Source organism: Pavona decussata, unplaced genomic scaffold, assembly GCF_977016875.1.
Source record: "Pavona decussata unplaced genomic scaffold, jaPavDecu1.1 SCAFFOLD_1340, whole genome shotgun sequence".
Classification (NCBI taxonomy): domain Eukaryota; kingdom Metazoa; phylum Cnidaria; class Anthozoa; order Scleractinia; family Agariciidae; genus Pavona; species Pavona decussata.
Genome location: NW_028146019.1, coordinates 11,447 through 37,494, shown reverse-complemented (window position 1 = coordinate 37,494; position 26,048 = coordinate 11,447). Strand labels below are relative to the sequence as shown.

Genomic DNA, 26,048 nt, shown 5'->3' with positions numbered 1-26,048 from the left:
CTAATTATTCCCGCTTCTTGTCGTGTACTTTAAAGCGACCTCTAAACATGCACTGCACGTAAAAACGCTTTGCGCAACATCGAATGTGTGGTCAAAGAATGTCAAAGGCCACCTTTGATTCGAATCACAGGTAACAAAGGCTGCATTTGATTCACGCGCGTCAAAGGTGGAGTCAAATTTGATTCGAATCAAAGATATTCGTAAAGGTATCACATATTTAATCCACCTTTGATGCGCGTCATAGGCGGAGTCAAAGTTATTTGATTTCAATTTGAAGCGTGTCAAAGGTAGGGTCAAAGTTGTTCATACATTTGAACTCACTTTTGATTCGGGTCAAAGGTATATGCAAAGGCGTCACATATTTGACGTATTTTTGATGCGCATCAAATGTGTCGTCAAAAATGTTATTATATTTGACCTCATCTTTGATACGAATCGAAAAAAGAGCAAATAAAATTTTTCGTGCAGTGATGCAATAACTTGATAATCAAAGAAGGATTATAAAATTAGTGAGGTACTTCTCCGTTATTTTCCAAATGTAAAATTGCTCTCTAAGAGTGACAGGAAAAAGAATTAATCATGCTATGCAAATTAAATAAAGCAAGAATAAGCTTACTTATATCTTCTTATGAAACCACACCGTAGGTCCCAGATTGAATTGTTTTAGTTTTTCCTTTGACTGATTACAATACGGTTTAAGAGGTTAATCGGGTTATTGGATGCTAATTATACTCCGATAAGCTGAACTCGCGTTCTCTTCCAGTTCAAGAACAATCACTGCTAACGCAACAAAGAGATTTTAAAAAAAATTCTAACATTTTGCACTAATAAAAGGACGGTTGTACATCAATAACAGCCAGGCATCCTTGCAATGAAGGAGAGGGTCTGTGATACAATTTTTCTACCGGTTTCGGACCACTCGGCTTATAAAGACCCTATTTCGTTTTCAAAATAAGTAACTTACTTGGTTCACAAAGTGCCTGAGCTTCCTCGTCATCTTGACAGTCATACTCGCCATCTGTACGCTTGCAAGATGCCAAGTCAGATTCATCTCCGATGCAAGCCACGTTTGACATTAGAAAAGGAATCTTTTTATCCTTAGAAACCAACCGAGTAAATTCAGCAAGAGCACTTTTGAAACCCAGTTGTCTGCAAACGACTTTGACATCTTCAAAACCCCATTCACGACGGCAGATCCTTCCCCATGATCCACGATAAAATACTTCGACTCTTCCTCCATACTCAATGTTTGCCCCATTTAAACGTAGTGGCACTAAATTGTGTGAGTTAAATTTCATTAATAAATATGGTTATTGTATTACATTGACAAGGGTACCTACAATATTCTCGTTATTTTACATGGGTACCTAAATTACACCTAACCCCAAGTTAATTTGCATCAATTTAATAATTCTTCCTAAAATTACAAGCACCTCTGCGAAACCAAATTTTGGATTTGCTTGAATTTGCCACTTTTCGTGGCCCGTCAAAGTTTAGAAATTACCGCTAAAACATTCGACATTCTGTTTCACGGCCCAGTTTTGTGGAGAATGGGTCTAGCGGCCATTGTGATGTCTGCAATAGAGGATTTTTTGCATTCACTAACTTCTCTGAAGGAAGGGCGCGCATAAAATGAGATTGGAAGGTCAACAGAACTGTTACCCACATCTATATTTGCCCTTGTTGCAAGATGTCGTGTTTTGTCGTTACAACGTTTTGCCTTCTGTTACCATGGTTTATTTTTAAAAATGAAGCTTCTTATATAGCTATGCAATGTGCAGTGAAGGGCTCATGTCCGTTAGAACCTTAAGTCACGGCTTTCTTTTTGCCATCACCAAGCTCCCCACTGTAAACATGGGCTTCGTTTGGCAAGAGATCAATCTTGTCTTTGATATCGGGAATTGCGCAATTTCTAAATTACAGCATTGGTCAACGTCACTTTTATTTCAAGAATGTCAAAGACATTACGTTTGGGACATATCTTTTCGCTAGGATTTGCTAGAATTGGGGAGTTGTTTGTAGTGGGCTCACAAAATATAAACTTTATCTTGCAATATTTTGTACTGCCGTGTCCGGCCATTTGTTCGTGTAACTTCTTATGAACCTACGTAAGTCTTTGCGGCGGATAAATAATATTTATCCGCTGCTTAATCGAAAGCTCCGTGTAATCATTCAAGTTTCTTGCAGCACTAACATTCTGCTATGTTTTGTCTATTCCACAGCTTAAGCATCTACACATATTCAAAAAGAGCAAGAACGTAGAGTTCATATTGGTCCAGGAAAGCAAATAGAAACATTCACTGCACGCAATTTACTATTTTATTACGTTTAATCAAGAAGAACGTGAACCTAATTTTCCATTGGATGTCATTTTCTCCTATCGGTGATCCCGGGTACTTTGCTGCCAGAATTTTTTGACAATCCTGTAAAATAACCAAAATAACCCCAACCCCAACCCCCACCCGCCTGGAAGGGAACGTCTATCACGTTCACTAATACACAACACAACCGTACAAGTCCAAGTGTTTATTGAAGAGAAATTATAAACGCATAATGTTGTACAAGCGGTATTAGTATTATGCAATAGCGGCTTGACTGGGTAATTATTAACTAGATCGCGACATCTCCTTTCTTTGTCTTTTTTTTTTTTTTTTTAATTTTTTGAACAGAATTAGGGTCATTTGACACGTATGAAAACTAATCACTTATTTGAATTAGTCTTTTCAGTTGAACTACTTGAATCAGACCTTTAGTCTGGCCGGGATGTAAATGATCCTCCCAGATCTAGCTGTCCGAGGCTGCTCATTTTGCAGTTGGGTATCATGCGGTTGGATGCCCTGCGGTCGCGTGGCCTGGGCTTGATTATCCTGTGGCGTGTTTTCAGCAGATGCAGGGAAAGTTTCTGCGTGAAAGGATCCTGTATTACTAAGAATACCTCTCCGGTTTCTTCTTTAGATTCCACCATCTTTTATTTCAATAAAGTATGACTGTGGTGATCCTGCACAACTATAACCACTGCAGGAGTCCATGTGTTTCCTTCTCGAAATCGAACTGTTTCTCCAGGTTTCAACGCTTCCAGCGACCTTGATCCTCGATCATAGTATTTTTTGTACTACATTTGCCTCTCTTGGAGTGTGGCCACTAGTATAAGTCGTTACCTGGAGCGACTAGAACAGAACCTCGAAAATTACAACGCATACAGAATATGGCAGCCAGGCTTATAACGGACACAATGAAATTCGATCATATTAATCCTGTACTTTACAACCTTCATTGGCTGCCAGTAAATTATCGTATTCAATTCAAGATCTTGATGATTACTTTTAAGGCGATTCATGGCATGGCTCCTGGATATTTAAGTAACCTGATCTTTATTAGATCATCGTCTAGGTATTCATTACGCAATAATGATACAATATTTTTAGAACGTCCAAACGATTGATTCGCTAGCGCTATTTAAGAAATCTTTCAAAACTTATCTTTTTAAAGTGCCACTACGATCAAAATTTTGCATCCCTTTTTTTCTTCAGCTTTGGAAAGTAGAAGTGATAAATACTTATCACGCCAAATTTTACATCGAAATTCCAACGAAAGACCAGTTATTTTAAATGCGAAGTTCAGCTTCGCGGTGCCGCCATTACTCGAACGACAAATGGCCGTGAACTACATAGAGAGCTGGATCTAGTTGCACCGATAGGAATATGACGTCATACGCGCACAACAACATGGCCTGCTTTCGAATGTTCGATCTCGCTGAAAGAAGCCACTTCTTTTTATTTTAGTGGCTCAAGGGTCGTCTTTACAACGCACACGTATTGTGGGCACCCGAAAGAAACCTAATGGTGGTTGTTTGAACATTTATGGTTCTGAAATACGTCAAAAGGGGGTAATTTCTTCAGACAAATCGTCTTTTTGTACATCGCACCGAAGTACTAAAGAAATATCCTCTCGACGACTTCGACAGCTGCTTCGAGGGAAACTCAAACGCAAGGACTGCCATACAATGCTACTGCCTCGATGCTTACTTTTCCAGGGTAAAGCGAGGGACTAAGCGAAGCGATTTGGCCAAGATAAATGATCGGAAATGAACTCTTTTCGTGAATGGTCTGGTCTTTGTGCGTATACTCTCATGGTTGGGTGGGTAAATGCTCGGAGATATTAGCTGCATTAAGCTACTCTGTAAATCCGAGGGTAAATAAAGATATGATGATGATGATGATGATGAATGCGTGCAATGAAAGCAAGTGGCGCGGAGTGGTGGTGTGTATGTTTTGTTTATAGCTCATTGTAATGCTTTGTTTGTTCATTACGTCTACTTCCTATATGTGTCATGCTTTGGTAAAATAAAAGTGCAGAGATACTCCATTTTATTCAAAAAAAAATAATAATAATAATTGCTTGTGGTATAATAAATATTGACAATCAACTGCCTCGAGTTTTTCGAATGCTCTCTTCGTACAAAGCACCCGAAACATTTCTGAAAGACTTGTATGCCGACTGTAGAATACACAGCAAGGCGAGATTTTCGATCTGTATTAAATGAGCAATTGTAATTAAACTGATTGTGACATTGACATGAAAAATTCATCTCTATATATTGAAACAATCACATGATATGTGAAAGTACAGGTCAGAAGAAATTTGCAGGCAACTTTCCAGCTGATACTCCAACTTGTAAGATTCTCTAATGTAACCATCACTGATTACTGTGAGTCAAGAAGGTCTTGTGGCAATCCTATTTGGTCTGTGTTATTAACTAATTATAATACTATTATTGAGCAATTTGTTAAGCATCACTTGTAAAATAATATGCTTTGACTGCACCTTTGTGCAGACTTGCAGTGAATATTATGCTGAAAGTTATCTTCTGGGACAAGTCAAGATAATATCTACAATTTAAACCATATTAGTTTGTACTAAAGAGAACAAATGAACCAAACTGACAAAATTATGAGACAGTATTTTGTCCAATACCCTATTCTAAAGAGTGTGGAAAACTACCAGTGCTTGGTAAATTTCATCCTTGTGTTTGAATTATTAATTTTGTATTTGTGCCTTCTTTTGTTTTTTTGGCAAAGTCTGTTATATGGACAGCCAATTTTACAACATTTTTTGTACAACATAATAAATTTCTAACAAAAGTATTGCACTGTTTTGGTATCTACCAGAGACAGTACAAAGGCGTCAACAAGGTCACCTAAGCACACCATAGTAAATAGGACTACCCACGGTAAATAATGCCATAGTAAATCTCACTTAGCTTTTAGTTTAGATCTGTCAACGACACTTCCTGAACTTTAAAATATTGGGATCTGTATTATTAGGGTTAGTTTAGGGAAGCATGAAGGCATTTTTCACAGTTACAGAAGATACCTTGTCCAGAGGCTTACACTTAGGTTTACATTGTACATAATGTGCAAATTTATAAATGGAAGGGAGAGGAGGAGAACTACCAGCAAATTTTTGCAATATTTAGCATTGATATCATATCAATATGACAAGTAGGTACTGGTAATGCAGACTGTGTGTGTGGTTTTTTTAAAAGTTGCTGTCATACCCATGTCATCAAGAACCACAATGCTGCAGGCATGGTGAGAGTAGACAGCAAGACTGGCCTCTGACTTCAAGGGTAAACTTATCTTTATACAGGGAAGGTTTTTGCCCAGTGGGATCATGGCATGCATTCTTGTGCCCTGAGTATTCTCATTGTTGAAAATGGTTATCAGAGAGGGCCACAGCAAAAGGCATACCTTTAAATTTGATCTTAGAAACTGCCAACATAGCTGATAGGAGAGTCTTCAAAAAAATCTCCTGGATATAGGTCAAGCACATTAATATAAACAGTGAAGGGATTATGGAAATTGTTTACTGCTGGCCAATTATTTTGTTGGCTTGTTCATAGTGAGGGACATTTGAGTGTTATCTCATAACAGCAACAACAAAAACAAAACAAAAAAGCCCCCTCCCACCCCCCCAAAAAAAAATGAAATAAAGTAAAATATGTGGTGTTATTGGCATAAAAAATGGCTTTGATATTTAAAGCTGGCTCTGTTCTTGGTTCTGGTTATTTTCTGAAGGCCAAAGTAAAAACCCACAGAAATCAACATCCAACATAAGAAAGCCAGGGTTATTTGACAGAAGGAAAAAGCTAAACAGAATAGAAAAACAACAAACACATAGTATAAGCATAAAGCATGAAAATGATTGTGGGGTCATGTAAGATAAAACTTACAAGATAGAAAAAAACTAAAATGAAGTTCATGTCGCTGAACAAAAACAAAAAATAAGCTGTGGTTTGTGTGAAAATTTAGGTTAAAGTATTTTGGCTCTTAATTTAAAACACCAAAGAAAAAAGACATTAAATCTTATTTCTGGTAGAATCTCCAAGAATAATTAAGGTATATCTGTGGAAAGGATGGTCATTCTTTCATAACTATAATATTTCAATTTTATGTCTGTGAACATTGTGTGATTTTGTGGGAAAATACACAATACTGTTACAGCACAGTGTTATGCTGGCTCTTCACACTCAACATGTAAAATGATTACAATTATTATAGTGTCAGTTTTAAATGAGATCAAGAGGCTGGTTTGCTTGTTTCACTTAGATTCACACATCCTCATTGACCAAGGAACAAACATTATTGAAATAACAAAAATGGGTGAGATATGATGCAAACCTACTTCTTATTAATCTTTAGTTTTCCAGCTGCATTTGAGGGCTTTACAACAATTTATTGTTGAATGTTACTTGGACTGTGGCTTTAAAACATTAGGCCCCTCATGGTTACTTCATTTACTGCTTGAAAGTTGTTGTAGAATGAGGAAGGGATCTAACCAGGTAATACCTGGTAGATTACAGCCCTGTAGTATTGTAATATTGCAAATATTCTGTAGATTACAGCTATAGCTACCCACTTTTCAACTGAAGTTAATTATACATCATTTTAGTTTTGTCAAAGCTTTATTGAACTATAAAAAAAAACGAGGCTAAAAAGCAGCTTTGATTGATCAGTTGCGAACACCATACACGCCACCAACATAACATCAACATGTATTGGTCTGGAGTTATCCATCCTATTCAATAATTTGTTGCTCAAGTGCTTCTGCGAATAGTGATTAGGTTCTGTTTACTAATCCCAAATAGAAAACATACCCAGAATATTAAATAACCATATGTCTACATTCAATACAGTTGCTGAGTAAACGCCGGAGTGAATTCGTTTCTTCTTCGGCTTTACATGTAAATCCCAGGCTTGAATAAGCTGTTCGCGTGTCTTCGAAGCGTATTCTTTGGAGTCATACGACTCCAAATCCACCGCCAAGGAAATTATAATCCAAGATATTCGGTAAAATTGTCCTTTAGATCGCTTTTCACCAAACTGGATGGCGAATCTTACAAATAATCTTGCCTATTCACTTACTTTAGGGCTTTCGATTACTGAGGTTTTTGCAAGGACGCACGATGTTCGACGCGCGTATGACGTCACACAAAGATCTCATACAAGCAACCGCATTTTAGCATCACCACGGGCGTCACTTTGCCGTCGGAGTAATGGCGGACGGTTTCGGCCACTTATTCCAAGGATAAGTAAGCTTGTATAAAGCTAATTAATAGCTATTTTTTCAATTACGAACTCACTAAATGGATTGGAACACGAAAAGGGCGAAAAAAGAAGTAAAAATTTTGGTCGTAGTGGCACTTTAAGCTAGCGTTTTAGTTTCGCATTACGATCTTATCGGTGTTTTTTATTTTATTTATTTACTTTTTATTCATTCATCCATTTATTCATTATTTATTATTATTATTATTATTATTATTATTATTATTATTATTATTATTATTATTATTATTATTATTATTATTATTAACGGAGAATGCCGGAAGCGGCGTCGGTCGCTGGAAAACCAGGAAGGCTAAAATAGACTGACAAAATGAATCAAGACTTACTAGAATGCAGGGAAAAAGCCTTAAGCTTAAAAAGCTCAAGCAACCCGCCATGTTATCAGAACGGACGCAAGAAAGGATATATGCGCATTTTGAAAGATCTACGGGATGACGTGGGATACGTGAACTTGGGGTTATCAGCTCAGAATCTTCGCGACCACGCAGCAGCGATAACCGATGAAACCTCACAAAGAAGTGTCAGAGGCGACTCTTCAACTTTTCTAGACGAAACAGAAGAGGTTGGTTCCTCTATGTTGTCACAAACCGAGGATCTTGAACCAGCCCAATGCGAAGGTGAAAATCTATCAAACGTGGAAGCGTATGCTAATCTGCTAACAACATCAAGCAAAGATTTGCATACAACAAGTACTTCTCAAATCCCAGGAGACCAAGAGCAAACAGAGCAAGGTGAAAACAATGTAAGTAGACCGGGATGCCCTCCAGACTACAATACTGTTAACAAACCGTCTATGATCAACTGGGGAAAACGAAGTGATGGTTCTGCAATTGTTATACCGACCTCGATCATAACAGATGCCTATAACGAGATTGCAACGCGGAGAAATAACGTATTTCTTGTGCCATATGGGAAAGTAGGAAGGGACTTTATTGATCAAATAACATTCCACATTAATAACTGGAATAGCGGCTCCGACAATCAGCACATATGCCTCAAAGCAGCCTTTGTGCTCCTTGCTCTAGGGCTTCAAAAATCAAACGCGAAGTCCAAGGCAAAAGATCACCAAGAGGTCTTGTCTAAGCGCCTTACGCATTGGAGACAAGGTGAAATCAACAAGCTACTACGCGAAGGTAGAATTATTCAAGATCGTATCGGGAAACTCAAGGCGTCTGACCCGCCCGATAGACCTAAGGTTTTTGCCAAGCTTGTGCTCGAAGGCCAAATCAACTCAGCGCTGCGCTTCCTGAATGAAACGACCAGCGGTGGTGTGCTAGCGCTAACAGACGAGGTCATGACGCAGCTAAAACAGAAACATCCCATTCCACAACCAGCAAAACTAGGCTCGTTACTCTTCGGGCCGATCGACGATGAGTTTCCGGAATAGATAGATAGCCTTTATTTTAAAACGATGAGTATTAAAGCTACATGAGCTTGTGGGGTCGTTTGCAATTAACTAATTACAACTAAACTAAAGAAGCTAAAAACTAGGGGTATATACAGACAAAATGTTTGAACTAAATTAACGCTTACAAATATGAAATCATGAGCATAAAATTAAGTATATACAAAGTCATCTTTTCTAAAATTACAAGTGGATGCAGACGTTATCTTAAAGCTGAATTCATTAAAATTAGCTTGAGATTTAAGCTTTAGCCTGAGATCACGATAAGGAATGTTATTTGTCAGGGCACTACAGTTGTTGGTCACTACATTCCACAGGACTGAGCCTCTAAACGCGACAGAGTCTTTCATGTAACGCGTGTTGAAGCGTGGAACAATTAAAGGAGCGCAAGTCCGGGTTGAATAGTTTGTGGCCCGTTTCTTAGAAATCAGGTCGATTAATGTGACAGGTAACCTATCGTGGAAAGCTTTATGGAGACAGATAAAAATGGCTGATTTATAATAAATAGACAGAGTCGGCCATTGGGCCAGTTGTAGGACATCAGCAGATGCCATGTCTTTCGGCAAATGAAAGATAAGTCTCGCAGCCCTGCAGTGAAGTCTTTCCAGGGACTGAAATAGGTCAGAATTGCAGCAGGATCCCCATAGTATAAGACCATATGTCACTGAAGGCAAGATGACCTTAAAATAGAGGTCCTGACGAACGTTTTTAGGGAGAAATCTCGCCTTCTTAAGTAATCCTAGTTTTTTAGGTAATAATTTTTTGAGTTCCAGCATATGTTGAGTCCAGGTCAGTTTCTCATCGACGGTCATTCCCAGTAACCGTGATTTCGATACCCATTCAATCGTAGAATTTCCGATAAGGATCGGGGGAATGTTTACCGGGGGATTTCTTCTAGAGATTAGCATGGCCTCACTTTTACTTGGGTGGGGTGTTAATCTGTTAATGAGGCACCACTCGTTTAATTCACGAAGTGCAGAATTTAACTTGGCAATACTTTTCTCTGCCTTGTCACTTATGCAGTAAACCGTTGTATCGTCGGCAAACATATAGACGGATCCGGAAGATACTGAGGACGGAAGATCGTTCGTGAAGAGAGTGAAAAGTGTCGGCCCCAAGACAGACCCTTGAGGAATTCCAAAAGAGATCGGTATCATCTCTGAAGTTGATCCATTAACAGCTGTGTATAGCTGTCTTTCCTTCAAGTAACTTTTAAGCCAATCCAGGAGTAGCCCTGATATGCCAAAGTCCCTTTCCAACTTCGTTTCGAGAATGGCGTGCGACACACTGTCGAATGCCTTTTTAAAATCTATGAAGGCAACTGCTATCACTAAGCCTGCGTCCACAACTTCTCTCCATGTTTCAGTAAGTTGTATTAGTAACAGTTCTGTTGAAAATCCTGCGCGGTATGCCCATTGTTTGTCCGTGACTAGATTATTAGCTTTGTATACATGACGAACAATTGTGTCGTTGACTACTGATTCAAGGATCTTGCTTGGTACGCTTAGCAATGATATCGGTCTATAATTGCAGCAGTCGGTTTCATCGTCCTTTTTATATACTGGAGTAAGCCTCGCAGTTTTCCAGCTAGTGAACACCCTACCGGTGGTAATGGAGAGTCGGAATAGGCTGAGGAGTGACGGGACAATCGCATCGCCTGCTAGCTTTAAAAGCTTTGGAGGTATGTTATCAGGACCAGTGGATTTTCTTGTTTTTAGCGCTTTTATTTTTTCCGCCACTAAAGACTTTGAAATATAAACATCTGTGAGTCGAGGAGTATCCGTCTCGCCCTTGTCTGCGCAAGTTATCCCGTGTCCACAACTTGTAGGCGGGGGTAGAGTGTTGGATAGCTTTAGGCCTATCGTAGCAAAATAAGAGTTCATCAGATTTGCTTTTCCCGAGTCCGTAAATTCCAGGGTGCTGTCTTCCTTTTTAAGAGGCCCGATGTTTTTGCGGGCCTTGGGGTTGGTAGCCCTTTTAAGAAGATTCCAGTATGCACTCGAGGACTTGACTTCATTAAAAATGGTGGAAAAATAAGGTGATTTAGCTTTTCTTAGATCAGACGTAACTTCGTTCCTGACTCGTTTGTACTTAGACCACTGCTCTGGACATTTACTAGAGATTGCCGCTTTAAACAGTTTATACCGTCGGTTCATTTTGTGGCGAATTTCGCAAGTTATCCATGGGGAGGAAAAGCTTCTTGCCTTTATCTCCCTCCACGGAGCATGTTCATTGGAAATATCGTCGAATAGTCGTTCCCAAACCCATAGCTGGTCGTCAGGCTCTTCGAAGATGGATGCGATGTGAAATGGAGTACGTTCAAGATCATATTTAAATTTCTCTTTTGTAATTTCTTGTTTTGATGATTTTTGGCGGTGGTCTTTTGTTCTTGAGCCGAATGGTTGCATAAATTAAATCATGATCTGATAGTCCCAGTGGAAATACTCCAGAAGAGCTAATGAGATCCCTTTTTGTTGTTACAAAGAGATCTAGCAATGTGCGTGATGAAATTGTTGATCTTGTGGTCTCCTGAATCATATTATGCATATTAAACGACTCAAAGATAGAACGCAGTTTGATTGTGTTTCGGTGCAGGATGTTATCTGAATTGCCTTGAAAAGAAAAGTCACAGTTAAAGTCGCCGATTAGAAAAATATTTTCAGATCTCAGCCAGGCTTTTTCAAGTGGCGTGTTGATGCGTTCGAAGAAAAGGTTGTCGTCAGGTGGTCTGTAAATGACAGAAAATAGGGCCTGGGTGCTAGAAGTTTTGACTTGTAGCCAAATCGCTTCAAGACCCTCAATCAGTGTACTTAGAAATTAATGGTGAGATGGTCAGGCAGGCTGCTTTGAGAACAAAGGGAGCAGGAGGCCCCTCTGGGGTTGACGCGAATGGTTTCAGAAGAATCCTCGCCTGTAGGTCCTTTAAACAGTCATCTTTAAGGCTATGTGAGGCAATCGCAGCCATGATAAGGACTCTATGTACACAATACATCGACCCTACGACCATAGACCCCCTGGTGGCTAGTTGCCTGATTCCACTGGATAAAGGCGAAGGCGCTGTCAGACCTACAGGAGTCGGAGAGGTAATTAGGAGAATCTGTGGAAAGTGCGTAATGATGGTCGCCAAAAAGGATGTTGTCGAGGCTAGCGGCTCACTTCAGCTGTGTGCCGGACAAAAATCTGGAAGCGAAGCTGCAATACACGCTATGCATGCTGTATTTGAAGCAGATGACACGGATGCCGTACTTCTCATTGATGCTTCTAATGCATTCAACGCCCTTAACAGAGCAGCGGCACTGCATAACATCCGAATTCTATGCCCTGTAATCGCAGCCTACGCCATTAATACCTACAGACAGCCGGCTCGGCTATTTATCACTGGCGTTAAAGAGATCGTGTCAGCAGAAGGAACAACACAAGGTGATCCCCTTGGTATGGGTCTATATGCCTTGAGCATTCAGCCCCTAATTACAAGCCTACAAGTAGCGTCCAGTGTGAAGCAATGCTGGTTTGCAGATGATGCCAGTGGAGCGGGCTCTACAACAGAAATTAAGAAGTGGTGGGATGGTCCAGATTTTGGGTACTTTCCGCAAAACCAGCCAAGGAAAAAAGTGTCAGAGAAGCCTTCAAGGAAACGTCTATTAATGTCACAGTGCAAGGGCAGAAACATCTCGGGGCGGTGATAGGTTCCCGAGGGTATTTAGGGGAATATGTCAGCGAAAAGGTGTCTAATTGGGTCAATGAAGTAGCGACGTTAGCAGAATTTGCTCTGTCTCAACCACAAGCGTGCTACGCAGCCTACACCTTTGGCTCGAAACATCGGTGGACGTTTTTTTTAAGAACTCTCCCCGACATTCAGGATCTACTAGAGCCACTAGAGAATGCAATATCTCAGGTGCTCATTCCTGTGATTACTGAGCGCAAGTGTAATCAGCTATATAGGACCATTCCAGCGCTGCCAGTCCGCCTAGGTGGTCTTGGTTTTGGAAACCCATGCCTTGAAGCAAGCCGCGAGTACGCTTCCTCAATCAAAGTAACAACACCCCTCGTTGAACAAATCGTATCTCAGTCACATGAGCTACCAGAAGATTCCCTCGTAAAATCAGCACAACAGGCAGTAACAAGGGAAAGATCAAAGGAACTCGTAGACAGAACAGAGCGTATTAAGGAGATGGCACCATGTAAGACTAAGCGAGCACTGAATCTGGCGGCGGAAAAAGGATCATCGGCGTGGCTTACAGTCCTCACTCTTAAAGATCTGGGTTTTAACCTCAATAAAAGGCAGTTCCGCGACGCTGTTAAACTACGCTATGACTGGCCAATAGATGACATCCTTTCCACATGTGCCTGTGGGGACGTTTTTACAGTTGACCACTCCATGATCTGTAAACTAGGAGGTTTCGTCATTCAGCGTTACAATGAGCTCAGAGATCTGGAGGCTGAACTCCTAAGTACAGTTTGCAGTGACGTTGAGACTGAGCCAGTTCTCCTAGACATCTCCGGAGAACAGTTAAGTAGAGGATCCAACAAAGCACAAGATGCGAGATTGGATATCCATGCACGTGGATTCTGGGAGCAACGACGATCGGCATTCTTTGATGTAAGGGTTTGCCACCCCAATGCTGAATCGTATAAGGACCTGGAGCCGCAACAGATCTATCGTGCGCATGAGAATGAGAAAAAGCGCCTGTACTCAAGGAGAGTTCTTAACATTGAGCATGGAACATTTACACCTTTGGTCTTCACTACATCCGGCGGAATGGGCAATGAATGTTTGATATACCATAGTCGATTAGCGGAGCTGATTGCTATCAAGAAAGGGGAGCAATATGCCAAAACCATGTCATGGATCAGATGCCGAATTTCATTCGTACTGTAAAGATCTGCACTCGTCTGTCTTAGAGGTTCTAGGACATTAAGAAGAATTCAACGAGACATCAAGAACGCGGACATTGACATTGAAACTGCAGAAGGGGCCATTTGAGAGATGCTTATTTTGTTTATTTTTTTTTCTTTTCTTTTTATCAAGTGGAACTGATTTTAAAATTCCGAATTTAATTTTTAAAAACTTCATGACATTTGTTTTTTTTTTTTTCGTTTTCTTTACAAAAATATTATTGCTTGAAAATATTATCTTTCTTTTTAATCGAAATGAATTGTGAATAGGTTTTTTATTAGCTCTTTTTTATATACCTTTAAGTTGTAAATAGCAATTTGTGTGGAATATTTTAGTAAAGAATTATTATTTTTTATAAATTATCATTATTATTATTATTATTATTATTATTATTATTATTATTATTATTTATTTTAGTACTGTTATTGTAATTATCTATTGCAAATTGCATTTTTATTGTTAATGTTAGTTTTCTTGGATTGTAAAGGGCCTTTGATCATTCCAATGTTAAAGGGCGCTAAGTAAGTAAATAAATTACTAATTATTATTATTATTATTAACCTAGTAACAAAAATTGTTCCAGTCGACTTTGCAGAGTCACACAAGCAAAAGTGTCGTGAAGCTAATGTGAGGTGCGTTTTGGTCTTAAATTTTATTGTTAATTGTTATTTCCTTACGATACTTTTGATGGATATTTTCCAGATTATTTGACATTTTCCTGTTATTCAAAGATTAGAGTTAACGGCTGCGCTGTGGACAGGTTTGCCTACTTCCTTTACCCTTGGCTTGGGCCTCCTCGAAGGTTGAAATCAAGGCAAAATGCTTAAGGATTTTATCAGCCTGATGGGTTTCCCTTTCTATCTATTTTCTTAGAACAGTTGTGTTGTTCTTTCCTGTTACTGTATTTTGGCAAAACCAATTCTTATCTCTGGTTGCGACCATCTGGCCTTAGTTGAATTACAGTCGTAAACATGTTTACAGCACACTATAAAGTAAGGCGTGATTTCAGTGATACTGGTAGAGAAAAAGATGTAGAGTAGATGTAGTATTGTGAAGAATCGTCGTCAAGAATAAAGAAAAACTACGTAGATTTCTGGTGCCTCTCCGCTGTGTCAAGCGATTTTCCTACATATTTGGCGGAGAAAAGTTCAGCATTGGTGAGAATCTGTTTTCGTAATCTTCTTTTGTTGGATCAGTAGACAGTTTCACAGGAGAAGCCTACCCTTTGCAAGCAAAGACAGTTTGGTTCTTAGTTTATTTTAGTCAGTAAGAGTAGTTATGTTTTCTTCATAGTCTCTTTTTGTTCGATAGTTATCTTCTTCCATTTTCGTAAATGTATCTACTTCACTTAGTTGTTGTCAGTCGAGAAACGTGGTTCATTACTGAGGGCTTGCCCTAGGTTCAATCCTGCTTACTAGACAAAAGGTTCGGGCCTTGGCCGAGCAAAGCGCGGCCGGCGAAGTCGTAGTTGAAAGGCCCCCTTCTACATCTAGCAATTTTTCTTTGCCAACGCCTTCCCCTCCTCAACCTAAAAAATCTCTCTTGAGGTCGCTTAAAAAGTTAATTACTCCGTCGCAGGCGGCTGTGCTAACACCTTTAGCCTTCCCACAAAATACGATTCCTCCTCCAAGTGAAGCCTCTGAAGATTCTTTTTGTTCGGGAGAACATAACGTTCAAACAGTGGAAAACAATCAGGATAATTTTGATAGTAGCGATGAACTTACTGTACTAAGCAGTGAACAAATTTACGACAACGTTGTGGACGGTCTTGAAAATCATGAAAGTAGTCCTGTGTTAGACGCGTTGAGCTCTGATAGTTCTGATCATTTTTCTTCCGACATTTTTCTTCTGACAAGTTGCTCAGTTAGCAGAAGTGTTAGATAGAGCGTTTAATATGCAACATGGCACCTCGCCTTCAAAGTGTTTTTCCGGAAACCTGACTACTATTTTGAGGAATAATTTCGTAGCCAAAAAACTCGTCACCGTCAAACGATACAAATTTTACAACCACACGAAGCGTGAAGGTGAGAGTTTCTTGACTTTCGCTCCTCACTTAAAACATCTGGCTTCAAAGTGTCGGTTTGACACACACCTCAACGAAAGGGTTCCGTAGTCGTTTCGTCAGTGGTCACAGTTGGTACAAAAGAAATGCAAAATTCTTTGCTACCTGATTGCCGCGTTCTCCCAAAATGACTTAAGTCCTGTGCACGAGACGGATTCAGGGAATCACCGTTCTTCAAACCGAAACAAGCCTCCGAACAAGGCCCAGGATAAATCTGCACTCTCTGGCAACAATAACGACAGGTCTTCAGAATGTTTACGTTGCGAGAAATCAGATCATCTACGTTCTCAGTGCAAATTTAGGAATTACACTGGCTATATTTGTTAAAGACACGGTTGCATAATTGACGCCTGCAAAAGCAAACCACAAATGGCTCACCACTTGAAATAGCCAGTGCCCTACAGTACAGTTCTCCTGATTAACTTGATCCGTTTTCAGTTTCCTTGCACAATTTGAGCTCTGACAATAAACGCTGTTGAGATACCAGTGGAACTAAACGGACAGCCCTTCTTATGGAGTTTGCCACGGATACTGGAGTCTCCATCATCTCTTATGAGACCTACAATCGTCACGTCAAGGGAACGCCCTTCCAAGCATCTAGTGCTCTCCTCCACACTCACACAGGACACCCGGAGCCAAGTCTCTGATTAGCTTGACGTGCACCTCAAGCACCAAAATCAGAGCTTTGATGTCGAGGGCTCTGATTTCTTTTTGAACGAGATGGTTATCGTACGTAAAGCTGGACTGGAAGAAAACAACGGCATCGAAGTGTCTGACACTAACTGGAATTCGAAGTGTTCCTGACAAGGTGGAATTCAGCGATGGGCAACTACAGTGGTTTATTTACCGAAACCAGATGACACCACAAGATCGGGTGAAGACTACACTGTCACTGTTCCTTGCAACTCACCGTCAATACCCACAGGGGCCATCACCGCTACAAAAACCTATCCTTTGGTATTGCTTCACCACCCGCCGTGTTCCAGCGCACCAAGTACATCATTCGTCAACACTTGGACCACGTGGCGAGCATGCAAGATAAAAGAGAAAGAGATGACACCCACCACATCAAGAATCTGGACAATGTACTCAGCCGTCTCGACAACTATGGGCTACTACTTTAGCTAAGCAAGTGCAAGTTCATGTAGAAATCAATGATTTACATGGGCTGTGTCAGCCTTCCTGGGTGAATAACCATGGAAAATATTCGAAACCTGAACTCAATACTCCAACTCGTCAATCAACTCTTGAGAAGTCAGAGAATTCAGAAGGTCCCCGTGTGTGAAGAAGCATTCAATAAGGCCAAGACTCATCTCCCAATGTGCTGGTACAATATGTCCCCAGCCTACTACTGGGGATCGTTGAAAGCGAAACTAGCCAGTACTTCATTGGAGCCGTTATCCTTTATCGCTCCCCTGACTGGGATATGTGACCTATTTCCTTTCTTGAACTCATTTTAGACGCAAGTTTACACTTCGTTCTGATCATAAACTTCTTATTATAATATTTTTTAACAAGACTCTGCAACACCAGACAAGACTGCAGCATTGGTCTTTTCATCTCGTTTCTTACCATTATGAAAATGAGTAAAAGCCCCCTGCTGAGTGCCAGGGTCGAAAACAAAATCTTCTTAGTACCCACTGAGTAGGTAAAATTACACCAGTTTCCGCTGCAGAGACTGCTAAAGAAACCCCCAGCATACTTACCTTGTGTAAGACACTATCAGTTACCCAGAATGGTTGGCCTGGCAACTACTGTGCATTTCCTTAGCTCAAGCCATACTTCACTCGTAAGCATGAGCTCTCGGTGGAGCAAAGCTGCCTTATGCGGGGTTTCCGCACCATCACTTCACCTGTCTCCGAATTACTAATCCTGAGTGTACTACATGAGGCCTATTCTGACTTGCACGCATGGAGACAATGGACACGGAGTCATTTCTGGTGGTCGAGATTTTATAGCGACATCAGAGGAGACCACACGCAAATGTCAGCAGTGCAAGAAAACTAGGAAGGCTCCTCCAGTTTGAACGCTGCTCCCCTGGTCCTGGCCTACAACTCCGTGGTAACACACCAGTCCAACCACCACCTCATAATAGTTGACGTACACTCTAAGTGGCCTGAAATTATTGGTCCCATGAAGAAAACACGACAGAAGCCATCAATGATACCTTGTGTAATGTCTTTGCGAGATACGGGATTACAACTCAAACAGAAAGCTTTAACGGACCACCGCTCCAGTCAGTACGAAGAATTTCTGCAATAAAATGGTACCCAGAGAACACTGATATCTCTCTAACATGCATCGTTTAGCAGGTATGCAGAAAGATTTGTTCAGAACTTTAAGTATTCTCTGCAGTCGTCAGCAGCTGATCGTTTGAACTCTCTACAGCAGCGGATTAAAAAAATCCTGCTAGCTTACAGAAGTAGTCCACATGCCAACACAGGGTTGTCTCCTGCCAAGCTCCTTCTTATAACGAGGACTCCGCACACCAACAAGTATGCCAAGTTCCAAGAAATAGCTGTTGGTGACACCCTCCAGTTGTACGCGACCATTTCTGCTCAAAAGTGGCAATGGGGACCAGCTGTACTACAAACCTCGCCTTACTCCTACCAAGTTCAGCTAGATGATAGGCAGACTTACAAAAGGCACGCGGTTCATATCGTTCAGAAAAGGCCCAGGTCAGGATCTGTAGCAACAGCCACTGAGGTCGAGTCTTCTCTTTGTTTTTAACCACCATATCATTCCCCCACAACCGTCAATCAATATCAATAAATCTTTACTTAAACACGGTAAAATCCATCAGGAGTATAAAAATTAGAAATAACCTAACTATCCTAAACAAAATTCAAAACCTGACTACAACTAATCTAACTAAAACCTGTTTTTCATGAATGCCGTGTGTAACATTAAAAATGAACATTAACTAATCTTTTAAATTGACTAAGAGATTCAGCTTCTCTCACATGACAGGGTAGGCTGTTCCAGAGAACTGCTCCGCTATAAGAAAAGCTGTTTTTCATGAAATTAGTTCGCGGAAACGGGACAAATAGTTTGTTAACAGAGTCCCTCAGGGAGTAACGCGTTTCATTTCGTTTAACAAATTTAGATGATAAATATTCAGGAACAAGACCATTTAAAGACTTGTATACCATTATGGATTTCTGTATTTGAAATTGAGTGCTCAAGTCTTTCCAATCGAGTTGTCTAATTAAACGGTTAGCATCAGCATCATAGCTAGAGAAAGTTAAAACGCGAGCGGCACGGTTCTGAAGCTTCTGTAGCCTGTCAAATAATGTTTTACCACAATTACCCCAGACAAGATTGCAATAATCGAAATGAGATTGAATTAGTGCGTTGTATATATAATGAAGGGTAGGTGGAGGGACAAAAGGTCTAATTCGTTTTATTGCTCCTCTTCCGGAAGCGATCTTTTTAGATAATTTATCAATATGTGTTTGCCACCGAAGATTTTCATCAATAAATATTCCAAGCGATTTGACAGAGGAAACGTGTTCTATCGGAACATTATTAATCGAGAGCTCAAGTGGGTTCGCCAAAGTACTCAATTTTTGTCTGGAGCCAATTAGCATGAATTCAGTTTTAGAAGTGTTCAAAGTAAGTTTATTGGAAATAAGCCATTTGTTCAGGTTATCTAAATCGTGATTCAGATTTAACTGTATTGAATTCACATCAACGCCAGCAAAAGTAATGTGGGTGTCATCGGCATACATCCTAGGCTGGCACGAAGTAAGCCAGTTTGGCAAGTCATTAATATAAATTAGAAATAAAAGGGGGCCAAGGATTGTTCCTTGCGGTACCCCACATTTAAGAGAACAGATTCTAGAAAGAGAACCGTTAACGAAACATTGTTTTGTACGATTAGTAAGAAGATTGTGGACGAAAAGAGTTACCACCGACACCTGCTCCTGTTGGCCCTAATCTGCGTCGATCTAAGCGCACGGCAAGATCACCTCACAGGCTGGGTAGATCTGATTGACTAATGTTCTGGGACATTAAGCAATACAAAAAGTCATTGAACATGACCAGTCGTAACTTAATTATTAAGTCATTGTACAACAATGAAAATGGTGTGACAGTGTAAAAAATTTCTGATTAAACTTAAAATTCCTCATATAAAGGTAAAAACAATCCTAAAAATGGGCTGGAAAAATCTTGCTGCCATGGCAATAGCAAGCTACATGACCAATTAATTATTATACCAAATTGTTATCAGGTAAATGTTATAAAAAGTTACAGAATTTGGTAATGTTTGCTTTCGTATTTCAGAAATTATGAATGTTCAAAGTCGACACATCCCCCAAATGTTGTTACCATCGTGAGTGGACAAGTAGCATTTCTGCCTCATACCACGCCCCCCCCCCCCCCCCCACCTCTTGCCCCCACGCACGCTTAATAGGGTTAAAGGCAGACATTTTTGTATGATAATCATTATCATCATTATTATTTTTGTTTGCAGTACATAAAAAGTTACACGCATGTTTATTTTTTCGTTTGCCTTAGTACGTTTTGCTTTACTGCGCTCTAAAATTGATTGGCAAAGTTCATGCCATTTTCTTAATCAATAGAAAGCCAAACAAAAACCAATCGTTTTTGGTCGCACGCGCTTTTCCTCGCCCGACGCCAGTTACATGTATTTGTATCAGATTCTGATTGGTTGGCTGTGCTGTTTACGTCTGTTGTGATTGGTCAGAGTAAATACTTTGGCTTTGGTTTAACGACACTCAATTGAAAACCACTCTATATAACTGAGTACATAATTTGATTAGTATATTCAATATGAGATCCTGGTGCATGGTGTACCTTTGCATAACTGCAGTTTGTCTTTGCTGGTATTCGTGCAGTTTTGAGTCAGTGGTGCACAGTTACGGTGAATAGTTGTGTTCCCTTTGTACCATATGCCATTGTCAACAGGACCATTGTTATAATAACCCATTGCTAAGCACGTCATGTTTTCTTCAGCATCACCCCAAAATCCGGTGCAAAGTTTTTCCCAGGAGTTGCCTTTGTTAATTTCCCATATTCCACGAGAAGGGACCTCCTCTGTTCGAAAGCGCACCGGAAACTCTAAAAACAGAAATATTGAATGGCACTTGTTAGCCTCATATTTCAAGATGGCAAATTCCCCCCTTTCTTTTCCCTTAAGAGGTTTTTTGCAAACGTTTTTGAACTCATTTGATATTTATCCCATAAAACTTTGCCGTGAAACAATTTACCTCTGACAGCAACAAAAGCAAAACACTGAAGCCCAAATGAAAGCCTAGCTTTTTTATCATGCCGCAATTATGTGATGACCAGTCCCGCAATATCTTTAAGCGGCCTTTTTTTCCCGGAGGGTAGAGAACATTCAAATAGCGGGCTATACAGGACGCAGAAAGCAGGAAATGATCACATTTTGTAATGAGGCGCAGAGGTGATGATGAAACGTTACAAAATTTATTTGTAAGGCCCAGTTAACATCAAAAAGAGTATTAATTGTTTTAAAAGCTCTAAATGTTAGTCACTATTATCTAAAGGACAACAATTTAAAGACAATTCTGAGAGTCCAGCTGGAATGGACTCCTTTGGTGCCCTTTAAAAGAGCACATAACCCTTAACATACCCCTTGTAATTTCATGCAAATGTAAGGATGCCACTTTGTTTTAAAATCCTGGTTTTCTTAGTGGCAGACTCTAAACGTCTGACAATTTTGCAGAAAACATAGGATTCCTGTACCTTCATGGCAGCTTGACATATTTCTGCACTCTCTTAGAACCACCTGGTGTCCACTGCAAATTTTTCCACCATATTTTGGCTTTGGATTCACACATTCTCTGTTCTTTATTTGTATGCCATTGACTGTCTTAGTACAGAGACTCCACTGGCTCCATTCGCTCCAACCACCGTCAACTTATAAAGGCAACAGAAAAAGATATCAGAAGGTCATAAGGGGTTATGGGTTTCTGTTGATATAAAAAACAATAATTATTTGTTGTCTTGTTGTTTTTTGTGGTCCTGCGATCAGTGAAAATAAGAGATGCCACAAACGTTTTCAGATTTAAAAATACTCTTTCAGACGTTAGTGGCAGTGTCCCTAGCTTAATATAAACACTTCTTTGGATCTGAGCGTACGTGAATGTGTGACTGGAAACCCTAGGAGCTTCTTGGCATTGCATTATTTTGCAAATTACAAACGCACGAAACTGTCAGACCAGGGAATGGTTTAAGAAACAGATTTAGCAGTGCAAATTTTTTTCTACTTCTGCTGTTGCCCACTTTTTTGCCTGTGGTTATCACGTCAGAGTTTAACAATTCGAGTCCTCGCCGGCGAACCATATTTTCACATGGTACGTTATATCTTGCTGTTACATGTTTACTTCCTTTCATATAACAGATCATTACAGTAATCTTATGTGAAGATATGGCTGATCCACTTGGTATGGATCAAGTTTCTTGTTATTCTGCGAAATCTCACGGAATATTACCTGACGCTAAGACGAGGAGGCTTTAGGCCGAGTTGGGTAAAATCGGGGAAATTACATAAGATTGAGCAGGATAATTGTTTTGTTTTTTTTATTTTTTTTTATTCAACAAATTGATAACAAAGCAGAGTTTTTTGCAGAAGAACTGAAGACGATCTTTATTTGCGACCTTTCTCCCCGACACACGAAATTACATAAATCGTAACGTTTATTAGCACATCGATAACTGACACACCCTTCTCCTACAACTTGATAGTTGTTATTATTAAATAGCAGAAAGATCTTCGCAGTTATTTATACAACTAAAGTAGTTGCGAAAAGAAAACCTGAAAAACAATTGACGCTTGAAAACGGGATTCGAACCCATGACCTCTGCGATGTCGGTGCAGTGCTCTACCAACTGAGCTATCAAGCAGACTGGGAGCTGATCATATCGTGGGTGAAGAAGAACATGTGAAACATATCACTTGTATTCGTGGCGAGCTTGCTTCGTTATTTGACTATCAATAGTTCGCCGTTTTACCAACTTTGTAGTTGGCTGTCCTAACCCGAGCGGTGACATCCTCACCAACACTTCCGAGGAGTAGCCCTCTCCCCGGAAAGCGATGTGAGTATATTATGAAGAAGTGTGCCCATTTATCGTTGATAATATACACACAAAAATTTCTGCAATCTGATTGGTGGAGAGCGTCTCAATTTATCCTAAATGTAGCACAGAAATGTGAAATTGAGTGCAGAAAGTTGAAATTAGTGCAACAAAAGTGAAATTAAAATGATTGATAGGTAAGCCAATTTGCATATCGGCTGTCTCGAACTAAAATGGCGAACAGGTTTGAAGAGAGTAAAAGCAGATTAACTGAAAGTTTAAAGGAACATCCAAAGAAACTCAACAAAGCACAAACATCTCGCTAAAAGTTTGGAGGTCTTGAACAGCACAAAAGAGCTACGACCAAAATATTGAAAACTCTGAACCGGAGGCACTCAACAAAGTTTTCGAGGATTTTTACGCAACAGTGCGTAATAAAGACGGAAGACTATACGGGCATGAGAGTCTTCGCATTGCAATTGAACGTTACCTAAGAAGAAAAGGCTACAAATACTCCATAATTAGAGACCAAGAGTAATAAAGTTCGAAGCACGTTCTTGAAGGTAAAGCTCGGCTACTGCGACAACAAGGTAAGCATAAAGGCAAGCGGCTGAACAAACTCTCGGAAGTCCGACAAACACTGAGTTAAGTAAATGAGCAGTGGAAAAGCAAAAGGCTTTGAAGCACAAGTCCAGGTACAAACGGTTTGGTGGCTCCTGACTCAATATTTTGGCCTAGAGCATCATGTTGAAGATTTCCATGTCAGCTTGGACGAAAACAAACGTTGAATTCATAGAGAGCCAGACTAAAACACGCCATTCTGGACTGTCTGTGTTAGGAGACTCGACGAAACACAGCTTTCCTCTTTAACACAGCGTTTAATGGCCATTAGAAAACGATATACAACCTTTTGACGTCCGAGCGAGATTACAACACTTTCGATTTTCGAGCTACAAAGACGCGAACAAGGACACGTGACGTACAAAGCTAACTTGCTAGGGTAGGGTAGGGTTAATCATAGTCATAAGTCCAGTCTCTCACATTTCTTAACTACCGCTTGCAGATCGGGTGCGACGGGCTGTAACAGTCTGCAAAGCCCCGGCTCCTGAAATCCAGTCAGTTCGAAAACATGCCGAGGACGGTAATTAACTTCAGTCTTCTTATAACATGGACTTAAAATTTTGCTTTCTGCATGATTTGAAAACGTGCTTTTTTAGAGGATGTAAATAAATGTAGGTGGAGCATTAGCTGACGGACAAGAAATAAACAAAAGCTCATTTGAAATTTTTGTATGTATATTATTAAGAAGTAATCACATGATTTTCCTCGTGCAATTTGGAATAAATGAGCACTTGTGAAATTTTAAAAGACCACAAATAGTCCATTTCCGAGTTGCTTTGAACCTCATTATGAAAGCGAGGCTAAGTGCAAAACTTTTCATATGAAAATTAGTTTTGTTTGCATATGAATGAAAACCAATTTTCATAATAAAAACCTTGCACTTGGCCTCGCTTTCATAATGAGGTTCAAAAGTAACTCAGAAATGGCTCATTGTACTCGCCCTGCGGGCTCTTGCAATTTTGTTAGCCTTTTAAAATTTTACTCGTGCCCATTTATTCCAAATTGCACTCGGAATGATGTGATTATCTATAACATAACATCTATTTAAAAAAATTTACTCTTCTTATGCTACAGTACTCCTTTTATTTTTAATTGTTCAATACCATCTTAGTTTTTGTATTCAAATTTGAACATGAGCACACTTATTGAGGTTACAGTTGGAAGAACAGGAGTTGTTATTTATACAAAAAATAAGTGTTGCGATTAAAAATAAGCCTTCTTACTTGGACAGTTGTTTCTGTTGCATGCTCGTGACTCGGAACTGTTTCCCCTGCAATAAGAGCCACCATATTCAGGCCTTGGATTGTCGCAAGTGCGTGAACGTGTTTGTAATCCACCGTCGCACGTCACACTGCATTCTCCCCACTTCCTCCATGGAGACCATTCTCCATCTACTGGGCCTTTAAATGGTTAACAGCTTAATTAGTATTCAATTCTATATCATTTGCGCTTTGAAGACAATGAAATCAAACTCTTCATTAAATGGCCAGCTGGTTTGCCTCCTGCCAGTTGGGATTTTTAACATGTTATGTTTGATTTGATTATTATTTGTTTCCTGTTGTTTCTAAGTGGAATGCCTGTAAACTAGCTTTGGGTAGCTAAGTGCATTTCCACTATAAACAAAGCCTTTAATTTAATTTTAATTTAATTTTACGTGTCGGTTTCCTTTTTTCTGTTGAGCTTTGTGAAGCACTTTTTGACCTACACTAACAACAACATGGTAATATGCAAGTTAAGATAGACTTGTTTAAAAAGGCTTCTTAGTGTGTAAGCTATTCCCGATTTTTCCTTTGACTTTATGGCGGTGATTTTATTGCAATTTATGAATAATTTCCATTGCAGCGACTGAAGCCGATCCAGTGCGCGTGTGATATTAAGGTTTCCCTGGGTGCAAACGTTACGCTATGATCGTCAAATGAAAGACTGTATTCGTCTTCTCAGTACTGAATTTGATCTAGCTTGCAACAAAGGCTTTTGCGAGAGCCATATTACCACCTTTCTGCATGTGGAGAGATTCCCCCGCTTAAGGACGGTGCCTACTTTTGTTACTGCGCATACGTTCTGCGCATCTCGAGATACTCGGGTTTCCTATGGGTGGTACCTACTAATACAGGGATATTTTTGCGCGGTTCATAACTATGCGGAGAAAGCAGAACTTAGCAAGTGCTCTTGGTATCCAAAAAGAAAATTGGAGGTAGCCATGCATTTTTCGGAGATAATAAAGCTTCAATTCGGAAAAAAAAAAAGCGTCATACATTGCTTTGTATTTTACTACTTTTTTTGAAATATTTTTCCTTAATTTTCTCTGAGAAATGCGTGGTTACCTCCAATGTTCTTTTTGGACTCCAATGCCCCCTTAAGCCTTGTGTGCAT

General features: G+C 39.9%; 1 protein-coding gene, 1 non-coding gene and 1 pseudogene across 2 annotated transcripts; 1 reads left to right on the top strand and 2 right to left on the bottom strand.

Moving 5' to 3' along the window:
- Positions 1–964: 964 nt before the first annotated feature.
- On the bottom strand, positions 965–26,048 carry LOC146448146 (hemicentin-1-like; the record flags this gene model as incomplete). The annotated part of the gene is made up of 5 exons (XM_085102696.1): positions 26,000–26,048; positions 24,899–25,075; positions 21,723–21,896; positions 20,811–21,074; positions 965–1,273 (listed from the first exon to the last, which is right to left on the bottom strand). Coding segments are annotated over exons 1-5 (973 nt in total), but the record flags the coding sequence as incomplete, so codon positions are not given.
- Positions 7,879–14,014, top strand: LOC146448148 (uncharacterized; annotated as a pseudogene).
- On the bottom strand, positions 22,806–22,883 carry Trnav-gac (transfer RNA valine (anticodon GAC)). Its single transcript has one exon. It is a non-coding gene; the product is annotated as a tRNA-Val (tRNA).